General features: G+C 44.0%; 1 protein-coding gene, 1 long non-coding RNA gene and 1 pseudogene across 2 annotated transcripts in view; 2 read left to right on the top strand and 1 right to left on the bottom strand.

The window, feature by feature from the left end:
• Positions 1-18289, top strand: part of LOC146960052 (uncharacterized) — a 77671-nt gene that overhangs the window by 28321 nt on the left and 31061 nt on the right. The gene's annotated exons all lie outside the window — the stretch shown is intronic.
• LOC146960054 (interferon-induced protein 44-like) lies at positions 1585-9326 on the bottom strand. Its single transcript, XM_085772670.1, has 6 exons — positions 9299-9326; positions 6211-6412; positions 4820-4978; positions 2479-2647; positions 2007-2107; positions 1585-1863 (listed from the first exon to the last, which is right to left on the bottom strand). The coding sequence occupies exons 2-6, from the start codon at positions 6265-6267 to the stop codon at positions 1690-1692; spliced, it is 660 nt and encodes a 219-aa protein (XP_085628796.1). The 5' UTR covers positions 6268-6412; positions 9299-9326; the 3' UTR covers positions 1585-1689.
• LOC146960055 (general transcription factor II-I repeat domain-containing protein 2-like) lies at positions 7545-8401 on the top strand (annotated as a pseudogene).

The raw sequence follows: 18289 nt of genomic DNA, 5'->3' as shown, positions 1-18289 counted from the left end.
GAACTACTGTCACCTCTGGGGCCTCATTTATCATTGTGGATACACCTTTTTTTTTACACCCTTTTCCCCCCGTTTTGTGCGTACGCACTTTTCTCTGCCAAATTTGGGTTCTATCAAGCCAAAACCTGACGGGGAAAAGTGCGGACATTTACACCCATTTTGACCCTGGCGTACCGTGATTTACACCTTTTCTGAGGAACAGGAGGAATTGGCGACACCGTTGCTGAGTCAGAGAATTGCAGTGTGAGAGGGAGAGAGGAGCGCAGAGTACATTTAGAAGAGCACAGTAGGATTTTTTTGAAGTAATTGTGGTAGTGGTGGACCGTTGATGCTGGCAATCCAACCCGCTCTATAATAACACTAGGCTATATGTTCATTGATAAACAGAGCGGATTGAGGATTTTGCTTTTTTGTTTAGGCTATGTGTGACGTCCGACAAGGATCAAACCATCCAAGTTTAAAAACACACCGGCAGCAGCACACACTGATCTGCAGCTACTGAGACTGTTATTATTCTGTCACCTGAGTTAACGAGGTGCACGTGTGTTTGGAGCTGACGAGAGAAGAGAATAAAGAGTGAGACAACGCGGCCCTGAGGAGGAACTGTGAAGGACTCAGCTGTAGCCTAATGGAAAATGACCTAAACCGAGTCCAGTAGGCTATAGAGCTGTAACTGTGTAGTGGAAAGGCGTGCAAAGTAATGGTAACTATCGTCCTGCTTCCTACATTGTTTTAACATCTAGGTAAAAAAAAAAAAAATTCTGGGATAAAGGGGCAGATTACATAAGATTCTTCTTCTTTCTGCTCCCTTTTGTTGAGATTTGGGAGGTTTTTGTTTTTATTGTAGCTTATTAAAATGCAAGATCATTTTTCTGACTGATTTATTGCTCGATATCGCCCGTGTATGTAGTTCCGCATCTTTCCCCCGCCCTCCGCCCGTTGTCTCCGTTGTCACTTTGTTGTCACTTTGTAGCCGCTCCACAGAGCGCTAATTAAATATGCACGTGCTGACCATATATAGTTGTATATAGGCGTTCCGGGGGTGGAGTAAGAGGTGTGTTCACGTGTGCACCATTCTTGGGTCTGGTGTGATTTATTGCGGAGAGTTGTGCGTACGCACAGTTTGATTGATCTGAAAAAGGTGTAAATATTTTTGGTGTACGCCATTTTCGTCTTTTCACCGTAAGCAAAAATTTAGTAGCAGTTTTACACCCTCTTTGATAAATGAGGCCCCTGGTCTGAATCTTCTCCATGTGCAACTCTGGACACACATTTTAGAGACAAAACAATTCTATAATTTCTGAAAATCATCTGAAGATCAACTGAATGAATAATTACCTTTAATGCAGATCCAACTGCCATTTATTAATTAACCAAACTATGGCTGATCAGACAGTGGTGAGACAGCTATGTTAAAGTTATATACATTTTAATCCAGCACCTGAGCTGTTTGTAAACGATGGTGCAATTTAGTTGGAATTTTAGAAAGAAAAGCACCACCATATAAACTATCTTTTAATATTGATACTCAACACGTCATCAATGCAAATGCAATAATTACATTGCGCATTACACTACGACTATGAAAATGTGTTGAATTAAATGTGACTTTATTTTTAGTATCTTGTGGAGCTGTAATGTAAGTGAAGAACAGACACAATTATCTGATGGGATTTAGTTGGACGATGATCACTGATTATCAAACATTTTGTAAATGTAGTCGTCTCCAAAATCAATAATCAGCCTCAGGGCACTCAGGATCAAAGTTTCAACATCATCATCAGTGGAGGCTTCTTCACTGTAGTTCTTCACAGGAAAGATGCAGTTCATTGGAACACCCAGTGCTGAGCTGAAGTCCTTCATCTAAGATTGAAAGAAACAATCGTTGATTTTATTCACAAGTTTTTAGCTAATATTCTGAAACAGATTGTAAAGTTCAACATATCTTAGCTGAAATTATTAAACATTAATGTAACAAACTGGTGAGAAGACTGACAGGGATTCACCTTTTTTTTAATGTACTTGCTCTTGTAGATGTTCTTCAGATCCTTTTGAGTTTCATCACAGGCCTCATCAACTTTGGTGCCAACAGCCAGTTGGGGAATTCCTGCATATGCAGAGATTCACTCTATATTATTATAAGTCTATTTTTGACCTGCAGCTTTGTTTAGTCTCTAGATCCCAACAAATATAAAACACTCAACACATGGAGGTGTTCCAGAAAAGAGGCTTCTTCAACCAACTTAAAAACAGTTCATTCACAGTCCAAAAGGTCAACTCCAACATGATCATATTCATGATCCTTACATCTGGAGAGCCTAGTCTAGAGATCTGGTGCTAATGATGCACAACCATCAAATCAATTACATCTCTGATTATTTGGATATTGAACAAGTCCGTATTGTTATTTCAGTTATACCTTGATTATCTGTAGCTGTGTACTCTGGTCTCTGAAACACCCCTGATCTCTGTTCTTACCCAAGTCGCTGGCTAGCTCTCTGATCTCCTTCATCTTCTGCAGAGTTGACTCCTTAATTTCTGCATAGTTTGCAGAATGGAGACAAACCAGAACATGGACTTTATCATCTGGAGAGGGTGAAGGGTTGTAGTATGGATCACCACTGGACAATGAAGACATGGGATTGAACTGAAAAATAATGTAAAAACACTAATTAATAATGAGACATTATGTGTGCCCTTGCCTCCTCTGCTGCGCGTCCCTAGTCTTTTCTCTCTGTCGGCTCCTTCCGTGTGGATGCACATCTGAGCGGTGTTTCCACTCATAGGGGCGGGAGTATTTAGAAGGTGGAGAAAGGTGCCTCTCTCTGATCACACTCACACTCACACTCCCAGTCCCGGTGGGAAGAGGTTTTGTTTTCCGTTCTCCCTTTTCCCGTTTCATTCCAAGCGTCATTATTTTCCCCTCCGTTTATTCGTCCCCATGTGTTTCTTATATCACTGTTTTAGTTTGGGGTATAGGTGACCGCTGGTCCTCTTTTCAGTTTTGGTTCTCTTGTTCCTTTAGGTAGATCATTTGTTTAGGCAGCTTTAGTTGGCTCTGTTGGGTCAGTCTCTGTCCTCCGTTTCATGTTTGTTTTGTTCAGCCGGCACCTGCATCCCGTTTAAGTTATTTGATTTTGATTTATATGATTCTTTTGGTTAAATAAAGCCTGGTTAATTGTTTTTCAAAGTATAAGACCCTTTGTTAGGGTCCTTAATTCATGTTACTGGCCTCTTTGCATTTGAGCCTTTGTTTCTTTTGCTTTGGGGCTGTAACAGACATGAACTTTATACAGCTTGCCCTGTACTATGAAGGAAACATTTCTGCTATGACCTTAGTGTTTGGAGCTGCTCCCATCACCAGCTGTTTGGTCCTCAAGACCAAACAATGTTTGATACAGTGGTGTCACACATCTTTGACAGAAGTCCTAGCACTGACTACAATGAAGTTGAATGTTAACGTGACAGCTGATATGATGTACCACCATTTTATTAATATCTTCACTGTTATACAATAATCTTCACTTTTCATGCAACAGGATGAATGATAGAAAGAAGAGCTGCACCATAATCAGGCTGTAGTCTCACTCGCCAGACCCTCCTCCAGAGAAGAAGGGTCTGGCTGGTCCGCCTATGATTCTGCGATCGGAGACAAAAAGGCTCCGGCCGTTTGGAATTCTTTCATCCAGTCACAATCGTTGTGGTTGGCGGCATAGCAACAGTGCTCCTTGCAAAATATTGCTGGTTGGAAACTGGATTTGGGTCCGCGGTGTAACGACGGTCGGCAACCGCTGACGGATATGTCTTCCTCTGTTCAGATCATGACACGGATGTATAATAGATCTATGGTTTGGTTCCTGTTGTTTGTTGATGTTTCCCTTTGCCGGGCGGACTGTGAAAGCTGCAACACAGAGGCAGGACTTCCACCGGGTGGCTCGTTCTGGCCAATCACAGGCTAATTGTAGCAACACACTTCCGTCAGGCCAGACTAATCAGGCTGAGACAGGACAGGAGTGAAAGGACCTGAAATATTTCTCCCCGATCATGGTGGAGGGAGCCTGACCAATCCAGAGGATCCTGCTACCCCCCCCCCCCCCTCTTCTGGGTGATGTTTTGTTGAGGGATAACTGACCTTTTGACCCCCACACTGCTTGCCATCAAACCAAAGGGCCCATCATTAGCAGCTCCGTCCTGTGTGTGCCTTCCCCGGCATCTCAGCAGTGTGTGTGTGTGTGTGTGTGAGTCTTAGTAAGTTTAAGAGAGCAGGGATGGAGGAGGAGGAGGCATGGTGAAAGTCGGATGAAGGGAGAGAGAGGGAAAAAAGTGAATAGAGATAAAGAAGCACAAAGAGAGAGAGTAAAAGGACTGAATAAGTGGAAATAATAATAACAATATTAATACTAAGGTGATGGTTGTGACATCAAATAATAGAAGGAGATGCATAATAGAACAACACATTTGTAAGTGATGATCAGGCAAACACAGACAACAACAGAAAATAAAATGGAGCAAACATAACACAAAATAAAAACAAACCAAAGAAGAGAAAAGAAAGATAAAATAAAATGAGAAGGGAAAAATGGAAATGGTTTGTTCTCATGGATGTGCAGGGGAAGCGATATGTGTCAGAGAACAGTGATGGAGATCAGTATTAATTATAATAATGATAAGACATAACAGCAATGATAGCAACAACAATACTAATGGAGCTATTAATAACCACATTACCCCATGCCCCATTATTGTGTGTGTAATGATATTGATGTTTTTGTCAACCTCTATATGTCTGTTTTACTGAACAAAGGTGTGACAGTTGTACCTTGTAACCCTCCTTCACGTGTCCCATCATGGCCAGTTTGATGTCGTCCACCCTGACTCCACTTTCAGTGTCGTCCTCCAGACCCATAATATCATTGAAAACAACAGGGTAGAACATCCTATCTCTTCTGGCTCCTTTCTGGATTTTATGGGTTTCATACTGAAAGACACATGAATAAAATGTGACAGATTAATGATAATGGTCTTAATTTTTTAGTTTATAACATGGTCCTGTTGCTTTGGGGGGCGGGGGGGCGAATGTCGCTTGTTTTTCTTTTTTTTTTACACGTTAGTTTAGGCAGCAGCAGAGGGGACAGGATGCTGGCGAGGTGCTTGGAGATGTTATACGTCACGAGTTAATGCTGCTTACAATGGGTCTGAGAGGAGCTCCTTCCTTGTGTATATAGGGGAGGCTATAAATGCATGGGGTGGCCTCTCCTGGGTACAGGTGGTAGTAAGTACCCAGGTCAAGTGGTAATGATCTTTGCCGTGTACAGTAACCATGTTACTTAAAGGTGCAGGCACAGAAACAGCTTGTTCTCAGTAGAGCTCATTTGAGCGACTTTTAGACAGCCGACATTCAGGACCACGGATCAGTTTAGGATGGTGCTAGGTTATTTAAGACTTTATAAATGAGTAAAACATTCTCAGAAAACTCAAGGAATGGACAGATACTCCTATCTTAGTGAGGAGGTGTGGTTGACCGTCGTTGCTAGGTATGAGTCATAATTTCAAAAGCTGTGATTGGTTGATCGTAAAAGCTAGATAAAAAATGTACTTTTGGTGATAATGAGCAAAGGATGGACCCTGAAGTCGATAAACTTAACCATAGAATCTAATCTTATGAAGACTTTGTAATTGTAAATAATATTTCACACAAAAGAAAATATCTGTTAAATGAATAGTAAGCTATACTTTAAAATTATCCTACAAAATGTGTGAAAACTTAGGCCCACTTGCACAGTATTCACATATTTATTTGCTTTTAATATTAATTGCCATGCTGGTGCAGTAATTTTTGCACTTTCAACTTAATTTGGTATTAACGAAGGGTAAAATGGTATGTGTGTGTGTGTGTGTGTGCGTGCGTGCGTGAGCGTGTATGCATGCACATGAGAGAGATGGCAGGTGGAGGGGCTGACTGACAGAGATGAGAGATGGTGAAACACTTTTATTTTTCTTTCTTAATTAATGGGAAACACTGGTGTAGTGGAAGTGGTAGTGGTTGTTTAAAATCACAATTTCGATCAGAAAATGATAAATCGTTCAGCCCTAGCGTATTGGGCACCCCTGAACTAGTATCTAAGATGTTATGGAGGTGTTAATGCAAACTGATCAAGGTTCAAACTGTGGTAATACCTGGCACTTGTGAAAAAATAACAAAACAAGTACCTTTTTAGTGTGACTCTGGTCAGAGGTCGTAGAACTGACTTCAGCTGGAATGGTCATTCTCCTCACTAAGGTGTTGCTGATAGAGTTGATGAAGCTGGACTTTCCAGCACCAACTGGTCCATAGAGCAAAACTCTGAGATGTTTGACCCCATCGACTTCAGGTTTATAATCCTTCACATAATCAAAATCTCCTTGGTTGTTTCTGTTTAAAAGTAGAGAGAATAAAAATAACAATAATAACAATAATAGCTGTGCTCTGAGCTTAGTTACAGTTTTAGTGTGGTACAATGTTGATGGTTATGAAGCTCCCATGCTGATGTGTAACAGATATAATGCTCACCCTGTAGTTTAGCTTGTTAGCATGCTAACATTTAATAACTAAGAAACAGGGAGTACAGCTGGGGCTGATGGGAACTAGTCATTAGTTCTACTTGTCAGAAGCTGAAGTACTGACATGACAATGACCTGATGATGGTGCTAGAGCACACATTTTATGGCCCGCGGGCCGGCTGTCTCAGTGCAGCCCGCAGCGTCCACAGAGGAGAAAAGAAAAAAAAAATCCCGCATTATAGAAGCATATGAGTTTGAACTGCTATACCATCTGATTGCAACAGAGGGCGCTATTTTAATTCAGAGTGGGTGAAAATGCGCTTCCCTCCTTGACTCTTCCTCGACAGTTTGATGATCGTCAAGATGAGTTCTGTGGAAAAGAGAAAAGTTGATTCGGAATGTCGTGTTTTTAAAACACAGAGTGGACTAAATATTTTGTTACTCATGTGGGTTCAAAGGCTGTATGCCTGATATGCCAAAATGCAATTTCTGTTTTCAAAGAATATAATATTAAGAGACATTTTTTGACGAAGCAAGCCAACTATGCCACCAACCTATCGTCGCGGGAGAGAGAACAAAGGGCCCTGAAATTGTCCTCCGATTTAACCGCCCATCAGAATATTTTTGTGAAGCAGACGGCCATACATGAGACAGTCACAAAAGTAAGCTACATGCTGGCTCATAAGATAGCCAAACACAGCAGGTCGTTCTCAGAGGGTGAGTTTTTGAAAGACTGTATGGTTGAGACAGCTGGTATCCTGTGCCCTGACAATAAAAGTCAGTTTGAAAAAATCAGTCTGTCTTGTCGGACAGTTACCAGGCGTGTGGAAGTGATTGATGAAGACTTGTCTGATAAACTGCTAAAGAGAGCAGCCGACTTCACCTATTTTTCCATTGCTCTGAATGAGAGCACAGATATCAAAGACACCGCCCAGCTACTTATTTTCATAAGAGGGATCAATGATGAGTTTGAAATCGTGGAGGAATTTCTTGCCATGGAATCGATGAGAGGGACAACGCGGGGGTGTGACCTCTACGAATGCGTGTCAGGATGTTTGGAGAAATCCAACCTGCCATGGACTAAATTACTGAACGTGACCACTGATGGATCACCGAACCTCACTGGTAAAAACGCGGACTGTTGCAGAGGATACAGGACCGGGTGAAAGATGACAATCCCAACTCAGATTTTATTTTCCTACACTGCATTATTCACCAAGAATCCCTGTGTAAATCTGTGCTGCAACTGGATCATGTCACCAAAACGGTGGTAAAACTCGTAAACTTAATCCGGGCCCGAGGACTCAACCACCGCCAGTTCATTCAGCTGCTGGAGGAAAGCGGAGCAGAGCACACGGACGTGCTGTACCACTCCAATGTTGGCTGGCTGAGCCTGGGAAAGGTGCTTCATCGTGCGTGGGAGTTGAGAGGAGAGATCATGACGTTTCTCGGAATTGTAGGTAAAGCAGACGAGTTCACAGAGTTGCAAGACTTGGATTGGATGTGTGACTTTGCATTTGGGGTGGATGTACTGAGCCATCTAAACGACCTAAACGTGAAGTTAGAGGGGAAGAATGCATTTGTGCATGAGCTGTATTCACATGTGACAGCATTCAAAGCCAAGCTGATCCTGTTTTCTCGACAGATGAACAACAAGTGTTTCACACATTTCGCAACGCTGGCTACACTGAATGTGCCACCCGGCCACACTGACAGATACTCCACTACTCTGACACACCTCCACACTGAGTTCACCGCTGTTTCTCTGACTTTGAGAAGATTGGACCAGAACTGCAGCTGGTGTCCACTCCCTTCTCATTCGACAGCGAGAAAGCGCCCCCAGATGTGCAACTCGAACTGATTGACATCCAGTGCGATCTGAGTCTGAAAGAGAAGTTCAGCACCTCCACACTGGACAGCTTCTATGGCTCATTGAACAAAACGCAGTTCCCGAACCAGCGCAGGCATGCACGGAGGATGCTTGTTTTGTTTGGCTCCACCTATGTCTGTGAACAAACATTTTCCGTGATGAACTACAACAAGTCACGTTACAGATCACGGCTGACGGATGAACATCTGTCCTCTGTGTTGCGCATTGCAACAACACAAATGACGCCAGACTTTGATGAACTTGCAAAGGGAGCTGCATTGCTCTCATTAACTGACAACCCTTACTCCGCGTGTGCACAAAGCTGCAGATATGTACACAGACAGTGGACACAGTGTTTCTCTGTAAGTAAAAATTATACAAAAGCCTAATATTGTCTTCATTGAGTGATGCAGATCTGTTACACAAATAGAACAGTCTCACTGAATCATAGTACTTAATTGAGTAGTTAATATTAATTATGTTAATTATTATATTAATTAAGTTAATATTTATGAGTAGCCTATGATCATGTATTTGTTTAAAGAGGGCTGGTGAATAACACAATCAAACCCACCAAATCTATGTACCGGTAGTTTAAAATAATTCTGCACTAAATATTCCATGTTCAAATTTTATTTCCAATTGTGTGGCCCTTCACTTTAACGGAGTCAGTATGGCCCACTGGAAAAAAATATCGCCCACCCCTGCGCTAGAGGAAACATCAGAGGTCACTGCAGTTAATACTGAGGCGAACATGAATGTCTGAACCGAATTTCATCACAATCCAACAAATACGCTACATGAGATATTTTGGTTCAGTGTTGATGAGCAGAGAAATGCAACAAAACGGTGTCACCATGTGGACAATGGACAATTATTTGTACTCACCCCCAGGATATTTTCCTCCAAGGCTCTTTGAAAGCTGACAAGAAAACAGAAAACATCAGAGTCATTTAGTGTCAGGCAGGAGTGTTGAAGTCATGTGAAATATGTGCTATGATTTGATCACTTACTGGGAGAAGGAGGAGGAGGAGGGGTTGGACTTCCTACAGAGGTAAAGACACAGAATCATCAGTCAACATTTATTTATTCCTGGTAATTTAAACCAAATATCAACAGAAATGGTAACACACAGTATTATTAAGAGGATGGTGTAGAACACCCTCATCTACATGTTCAACCCAGAGAAAGCGACACTGTCACCACCACGAATACAGAGACTTGGTTTGAGACTGCAACCATATGACTACAAGATAGAACACATTGTCGGAAAGTCCAACGTAGCGGACTCGCTTTCACGACTTCCTTTACCGGAGACAGAGAATAACGAATATGTGGAAACATATGTAAACAGAGTTTTATCAGTGACGATGCATGAGGTACAAGCCATGAGCCTTGAGGACATAAAACAGAAAATGACAGAGGATGACTCACTGAAGCAACTAAAGACAATCGTTGAGACAGGAAAATGGCCAAATCCAGTTCCAGAGGAATTGCAGCCTTACAACAGATGTGCAGGAGAGTTATGCACTTATGATGGACTTGTGCTGAGAGGACACAGGATTGTGTTACCTAAAGCAATGGTGAAACAAGCACTGAGGATTGGACACGGGACACACCAAGGAGTGATCCGTAACAATATCTCAGGAGCAAATTCTACTGGCCCAACATGGACCTAGATGTGGAGAGATTGATCAGAAACTGCTCCACTTGTGTGCTTAACCAGCCACTACACAAAGATCAACCCCTTCAACCACTAAAACTACCACCATGGACTATGATAGGTATTGATCTGGTCGGTTCTATCCAAAACCAATACTAACTGTGATAGTAGGCCTGGGACGATAATCAATAAATCAATTAATCGCACGATAAATGAAAATGAACTCGATAGTTTTTCCGGCCTCGATAAATCGCCATGTGCATGCGCACATATTAGTTTTCCTGGTCTCTGGCCTCCAACCAGGCTGGATGACAAGAGGCTTCACTCTGTGCATCGGTCTCAGCACCTGGGCCGTTTGTTTCATAGCAGAATGAAAGGAGTGAACCCTCTTCTCAGTCATCCAGGATCTTTGTTTCCCAGAATGCATTTGGCAGCAACCGGCAGCGCTAGCTGTACAGCTAAGCAGCTAAAAGCTATTTTACCGTAATTCTTGCTGCCGCGTTGTTAACACGTCACTTTTTAAAGTTTTAATATTTTTTCATGCCAGAAAGTCACAGTTTAGACCCCCAGTCTGTGGTCAGTTCATCCACATATCGCCTGTTAGGAGATTTCCTCCCACGTTTTTGGAGCTGATGTGGTAGCAGCGAGCAGGAGGAGCGGGGCTTCCTACAGTCTGCAGCCGTCTGTCTGCAGCAGCTCACTGGCCGGTGAACCTCCGTCATTGGGGGAGAAAACGACTAAGAAAACTTATCAGCAGGTTTTTAGAGGTTTACCGCCGGCTGGTTTAATACTTTTTAGGAGATAAATGCTGGTCTCATTGATGAAATCTTACATCTGTGGAAGTCACATTAGTTTGTTTGAATGAAAAGTGGAGCTTCAGGTGTGTAACGTTATTGGACAGAAGAGCTGCACTGCAATGTTTATTATTTTTTGTTTATTTTATTTATTTAGGATAGTAGCTATATAAGTTCTTGTCATTCCAATTACAATGGTTAAAAAAAAATACTCATGAGAAATAAAAGTTTATCGCATTTAAAAGGGTCTACTTGCATTATTATGAAATATTATTATTATATTAGTGGTTAATTTCTTCTCAAAAAAATGTGTCAATAATATTGTTTATCGTCAATAATTTGTGGGACAATATATCGTCCAGCAAAATTTATTATTGTCCCAGGCCTATGTGATAGACTACTATACTTCATTTCCAGAGGCATTAGACATTCGCACTAAATGTCCAAGCTTGGAGAAGGCAAGTGGAACTCCAAAAGAAAAGGAGAAAGTAACAGATGTCAGAAACCATCACGAGGAATACAAAACCAAAATGAAACAGTATGCTGACCAGACCAACAGAGCAAAAGAGTACGACTTCAAAGTTGGTGACGTAGTTTACATTGCCAGTATGGAGAATGGAATGGAAAGCTTGACGCAACATTCAGAGAAACTCGCTATGTATTACTGAGAAACACTGCTGACAACTCTTTTGAACTGGTCAACACAGAGGATGGATCAAAAGCGATCAGGAATGTCAAACATCTTCGCCGCACACCTGTGGAAATGGACTTTGATGTTTCTGAGCCTTCATCAGTCTGCAACGGTCAAGTCAACAATGACACAGGAGATGTGCCGATTGCTGAGACTGCTCCAGCAGTTGAGGTTCCAACTGTACCTGACCCATCTGTGTCTGAGGTAATCACCACCAGGAAGGGTCGTGTGAAAGAATTGAATTGAACAACCTGACGAAGGTCTCAGGACCGAAACGTTGTTCAATAAAACCTCTGCAAGTGATGACAGTGTGCGGGAGCTTTTTCTCATGTAATAATACTCAATTATGTTTTCTTAAGGTGAGGATACAAAAACAACCCCTTTAACTTTACTGTAAACCATTTTAAGACATTTTCCATCTATTTTCCCTTTTTGGCATGAAATATTGTATGGTCGACAGCAACTAATGATGCCATTTCAGTATTTGTCCAAATATATTACATTAATTTCGCTAAAAATGTTGTTTTCTGAGCAGTAAGTGTTTGTTGAGCTGTAACTATAGTTATCTATAAACTTAAATACCAACAATGATGGACATTTTAATTCATTTTCAAATCCATTCCCGTTACCCAGGAAGGACATTTTCCATGGTAAAAATCATATGATTCACTGAAAAATGTTAATTCCTTTTGTAACGCCCGCCAATGTAATAATGCCCACAAACGTAATAAACCACAAACGTTATAAAAATATGCAGCTTTTAATGTAATAATCCTGCAAACGTAATACATTTTCCACAAACGTAATAGCTGCTGCCTACTACGTATGATGTTTTAAAACTAATAAACACAAAGTCTCGGCATCCGAAGGAGGCGATACGTGAACGGGGAGCAGACCATGGTGGTTTTCAATCACACACTCCGACCTCGCTTGTTGCATCTTTAGAAAATATAATCCAGGGGGAAAAAGACTTACAAACATGGGCCAAAACGGCTCCATAATACACACAAAAATCCAAAAGAAACGAAAATTAACAAAAAATGAAAGGGCCCATATTATGCAAAATCCACTTTCTACAGGTTTAGCAGTGGTCCTATGTGTTCCCGTGGCCTTTCTATGACGCCTGGAGGTGAAAAAAGTCTGTTCACTCCCTTAATTGATTTCTACACTTTTTTGAGATCGTGTCTCCAAACGGGCGAATTGGAAGTGCTGGCAGACTTGACGTCAGGATGCGCTGAACTCAAGTGACTCCACCTCCCGGTACTTCCTTATACTCCCCCTGGGCCAGTCTGGAAAACCCTGAGCTCCGCCCGCTGACACTTTTCTGGAACAGCGACCCCCCCCCCATCCACACACACACACACGCTCTCTCTCCCCGTCCGTCATTTGACATGAAGATGCGGTAGATACGGCAGGAGCAGTCGGTACCGCGGCGGCCAGATGATCCTTTTGAATCATTGACTGAAAAACAGCCGCCTGTCATTAAAAATGAAATTACGGATCAGAGAATATTGGAATGATACCGCTTCTCATCAGCGCAGCGGTCCTCATCACGGAATGAGAGACATCTGAACGAGGAAGTCTCCTCTCCTGGCACAAAACCACCTCAATATTCTCATCAGTCCATACAACAGTGCAGTTTGTGCTGCTCCTCAGTTTCACTTGTTTTTTTTATTTGACAGTTTAACACAGAACTTTCTGATGGTAGTAGGAGTCTCTCCATGTTTCTCCTTCTGCCACAGTAAAAAAAAAAAAAAAAGAAAAAAAATAGAAAGAACATTTACATTTTTTCAGACAAGATGCCAGTCTCAGAATTTTTTTTTTTTTTTTTTGGAAATCAATGCCCAACCCCTGTCCCAATGTCAACACTGGTACCTGTAGTGAAAACCACACCCTCTCCCCATGACAGCTGTGGAGTGGACGTGGTTTACACATCTTATTTGCATTTCAAGGTGCAGACACAGAAATGGCTCGTTCGCAGGAGAGCTCTGGAGAGACACTTTTCGGCCCCGTCCAGACGAATACGCGGCTTCACCGAATCCAATCTTTTTCTTAATCGTTTTGAAAAAAGTCTCCGTAAACACGGCATCGTTTTCAAAAATATCTGCGTCCACACGATCACCTGAAAACGACCCAAAACGCTGTAGTACCTACTGCAGGCATGTGTGTGGAGCCTGTGTGGCGCTGCAGCGCTGCCTGCCACACATAAACACTTCAGACAGCTGAAGAAGACGGGTCCCCGCTGTAATTCAATAGAAGAAGTCCCCCGCTGTCTTCAAACTCAAACATGGATTAAATGTTGACAGGGAGTCGTGTCAGAGTAAATATGACGATCAGTGATGATTAAACAGACGTGATTCAGCCGCAGCGTCTGAGCGACCTGACGGTAGTCGGCAGTTGTTGTTGTTACGTCCATAGACTGTCAGTGTGCAGCTGCTGCTGCAGTGTGTGTGTGTGTGTGTGTGTGTGTGTGTCTCAGGTTACAGGTAGAGCGGCTGGGGGCATGACATCATTGTTTCAGAAAAAATCCGTATTGGCCGTCCAGACGAATACGCTGGGGCGGCGTTTTCAAATTTTCTCACTCTGGGACCCGTTTTCAAAAAATACCGTTTTCACCCCATGAAAACGCCGGATTCGTGTGGACGCGAGGCCGATCCGATGAAATATTTATCCGGATTCGAAAAAAACGGATTCGTCTGGACGGGGCCTTAGATTACTGAGATGTAGAGCTGCAGATTGATTTGGGGACAATACACTAGGAATACTATATGGTTGGACAACTTAGAACCATGTGAAATAGTTGAAAAACAGCATAATATGGGACCTTTAACTAAACTAAATCAAGTGGTTGTTGTATGCCTTATGTGTGCATCTGGCAAGCTTGTGCCAGACGCACAGAAGCATGCGTAAAACTATCCAGGCTATCTATTTAAAACACACACCTACTTGCAAACTGAACCACTGTAGAGGGGTTTTGGGGCACATTATTATCATTATTATTATTATTATTATTATTATTATTATTATTATTATTATTATTATTATTATTATTATTATTATTATATTGTTGCTGTACGGAGTCAAATAAGACGAAGAGCCAGTCGCTCGAAACGTTGTCTTTATTATATATTTATTTATATATAATATTAATTCTAGAATGCGCTTCAACTGGGAGCAGCAAAGTCTGGTAGCTCTGAGTTTCTTACTCTGTTTTTGTTGTATTTTATCATATTTTTTCAATTACTGATGGATATTTCTTCTGTGAAGAGAAGGGTTTTCTCAAGTGAAGAGCTTTTTTCGTTGAAGTGGAGAAAATCTGGGGTGTATCACACTATTCCGGCTGAGTTGAAGAGGCGTTTTCGTGGTTGCCGTGCTGGTGCAGGTTTAAAGGCAAGGAAGTGGAGATACAAGCCCATTCTTCCGTCTGTCATCATGGGGAATGTCAACTCTCTGACCAACAAGAGTGATGAGCTGGAGATATTGGTGAAGACTCAGAAAGTTTACCGTGAGTGCAGCCTGATGTGTTTTACTGAGACCTGGTTGAATCAAAACATCACTGACTCCATTGTGGATGTACCTGGCTTCACTCTCATACGGTCAGACAGAGATGCTAAGGCAAGTGGCAAGAAAAAAGGAGGAGGTCTGGCCTTATTTGTGAACCAGAGATGGTGTAATCCTGCACATATTACTGTCAAAGAGAAGATGTGTTGTCCAGATATTGAATTATTGGCTGTTGGAATGCGGCCATATTATGTACCAAGAGAATTCAGTCATATCATAACAATACTTGTGTACATCCCTCCCAAGGCAACAGCTGATGTTCCATGTGAAATACTGCATAAAATGGTTGCTAGGATACAGACAAAACATCCTGAGGCACTTATTATAATATCAGGTGACTTCAACCATGTTATCCTCTCCTCCCACCTGACTGGATTCACACAGTTTGTTAAATGTGCTACCAGAAAAAACAAAACCCTTGACTTGCTGTATGCCAATGTAAAAGAAGCTTACAGAGCCACTGCCTTGCCACCACTGGGCAGGTCAGATCACAACCTGGTCTGTCTGCAGACCTGTTACAAACCCTGTGTGCAGAGGGAACCTGCAACTACACTCACAGTAAGGAAGTGGACACCTGAGGCTACTGAGGCTCTGAGGGACTGCTTTGAGTCTACAGACTGGAATGTTCTGCTACACCCGCAGACACCTAACAACACATCCACTGACATTGATGAGATGGCAGAGTGTGTCACTGACTATATAAACTTCTGCAGGGATGTGGTGTTGCCGGTCAGAACAGTTCGTTGCTTCACTAACAATAAACCGTGGATCACAAGTGACATCAAAAGCTTCCTAAATAAGAAAAAGTAGGCTTTTAAGATTGGTGACTCAGTCTTGATTAAGACAGCACAGCAGGAACTGAAAGTGAGACTAAGGCAAGCAAAGAGAGACTACAAGAAAAAGCTGGAGAGCAAACTACAAAATAATAACATCAGGGAGGTCTGGAGAGGAATGAGGACCATCACTGGATACAAGGAGAGAAATAGGCAGCCTGAGGGAGATGTTGACCTGGCAAATGAGTTTAACCTGTTTTACAACAGGTTTAATATAGCCTCTTCTCCCTCACCATCACCACTTGGCGGTCCTGCTCCATCTGGCGGTCCTGTTTCCGGCGGTCCTGCTCTACCTGGTGGTCCTGCTCCATCCGGCAGTCCTGCTTCCGGCGGTCCTGCTCCTCCTGGCGGTCCTTCTCCATCAGGCGGTCCTGCTTCCAGCGGTCCTGCTTCCAGCGGTCCTGCTTCCAGCGGTCCTGCTCCTCCTGGCGGTCCTGCTTCCGGCAGTCCTGCTCCTCCTGGCGGTCCTGCTTCCGGCGGTCCTGCTCCTCCTGGCGGTCCTGCTCTACCTGGCGGTCCTGCTCTACCTGGTGGTTCTGCTCCTCCTGGCGGTCCTGCTCCTCCTGGCGGTCCTGCTCTACCTGGCGGTACTGCTCCTCCTGGCGGTCCTGCTCTACCTGGTGGTCCTGCTCTACCTGGCGGTCCTGCTCCACCTGGTGGTCCTGCTATACCTGGCGGTCCTGCTCCATCCGGCGGTCCTGCTCCATCCGGCGGTCCTGCTTCCGGCGGTCCTGCTCCTCCTGGCGGTCCTGCTCCATCCGGCGGTCCTGCTCCTCCTGGCGGTCCTGCTCTACCTGGCGGCCCTGCTCCATCCGGCGGTCCTGCTCCTCCTGGCGGTCCTGCTCCATCCGGTGGTCCTGCTCCAGTCGGCGGTCCTGCTCCTCCTGGCGGTCCTGTTTCCGGCGGTCCTGCTTCCAGCGGTCCTGCTCCATCCGGTGGTCCTTCTCCAGCCGGCGGTCCTGCTCTACCTGGCGGTCCTGCTTCCGGTGGTCCTGCTCCTCCTGGCGGTCCTGCTCCATCCGGTGGTCCTGCTCCAGCCAGCGGTCCTGCTCCACCTGGCAGTCTTGCTTCCGGCGGTCCTGCTCCTCCTGTCGGTCCTGCTCCATCCGGCGGTCCTGCTTCCGGTGGTCCTGCTCCTCCTGGCGGTCCTGCTCCACCTGGCGGTCCTGCTCCATATGGCGGTCCTGCTTCCGGTGGTCCTGCTCCTCCTGGCGGTCCTGCTCCACCTGGCGGTCCTGCTCCATCCGGCGGTCCTGCTTCCGGTGGTCCTGCTCCATATGGCGGTGACACTCTACTCTCCCTGGAGGAAGTGTCGGCAGAACTGAGGAGACTGCGTCCTGGCAAGTCGGCTGGCCCTGATGGTGTTTCAGCTAGACTCCTTAAGGACTGTGCTGCCCAGCTGGCTGTGCCTCTCCGTACCATCTTCAACCTGAGCCTGCAGTCATGTAGGATCCCTCTTCTCTGGAAGACCTCGTGCCTGGTGCCGGTTCCCAAAGTGGTGAGGCCAGCAGGAATCAGTGACTACAGACCAGTAGCCCTGACTTCTCATATTATGAAGACTCTGGAGAGACTACTACTTCGCCACCTTCGACCTCAAGTACAGCATTCTGTGGACCCCTTGCAGTTTGCATACCGGGAGAACATTGGGGTGGACGATGCAATCATCTACATGTTGCATCGGATTTACTCTTACCTGGATGAACCTGGGCGATATGTGAGACTGCTGTTTCTAGACTTTTCCAGTGCCTTTGACACAATTCAACCTAGTATTCTGAGAGGAAAGCTGGAGAAGATGGGTGTAGATCCAACCATCATCTTGTGGGTCTATAACTATCTTACAGAGCGGCCACAGTATGTGAGGCTGGGGAATTGCATGTCAGACACAGTGGTGAGCAGTGTAGGAGTACCACAAGGTACTGTGCTCTCACCTTACCTCTTCACACTTTTCACTGCAGATTTCACATCCACATCTGAATCTTGCCATGTTCAGAAGTACTCTGACGACACGGCAATAGTGGCATGTGTGAAGAAGGGACAGGAAGATGAATACAGGGACCTGGTGGGGGCATTCACAGTCTGGTGCAACAAGAACAACTTGTTGCTTAATACATCAAAGACCAAAGAAATGATTATTGACTTTGGCAGGTCTAAAAGATCCTTACGGCCTGTGACTATGGATGGGGTGGACATTGAGAGGGTTCAGTCATACAAGTACCTTGGAGTACACCTTGATGACAGGCTGGACTGGTCCGTACACACAAATTATGTGTACAAAAAGACACAAAGCAGGCTCTTCTTTTTAAGAAGACTCAGGTCTTTTGATGTATGTAATGTAAT

This window comes from Trachurus japonicus, unplaced genomic scaffold (genome assembly GCF_045865225.1).
Source record: "Trachurus japonicus isolate A0001 unplaced genomic scaffold, Traja_1.0 AP030749.1".
Taxonomy (NCBI): Eukaryota; Metazoa; Chordata; class Actinopteri; order Carangiformes; family Carangidae; genus Trachurus; species Trachurus japonicus.
This window is presented reverse-complemented; position numbering and strand designations above follow the sequence as displayed.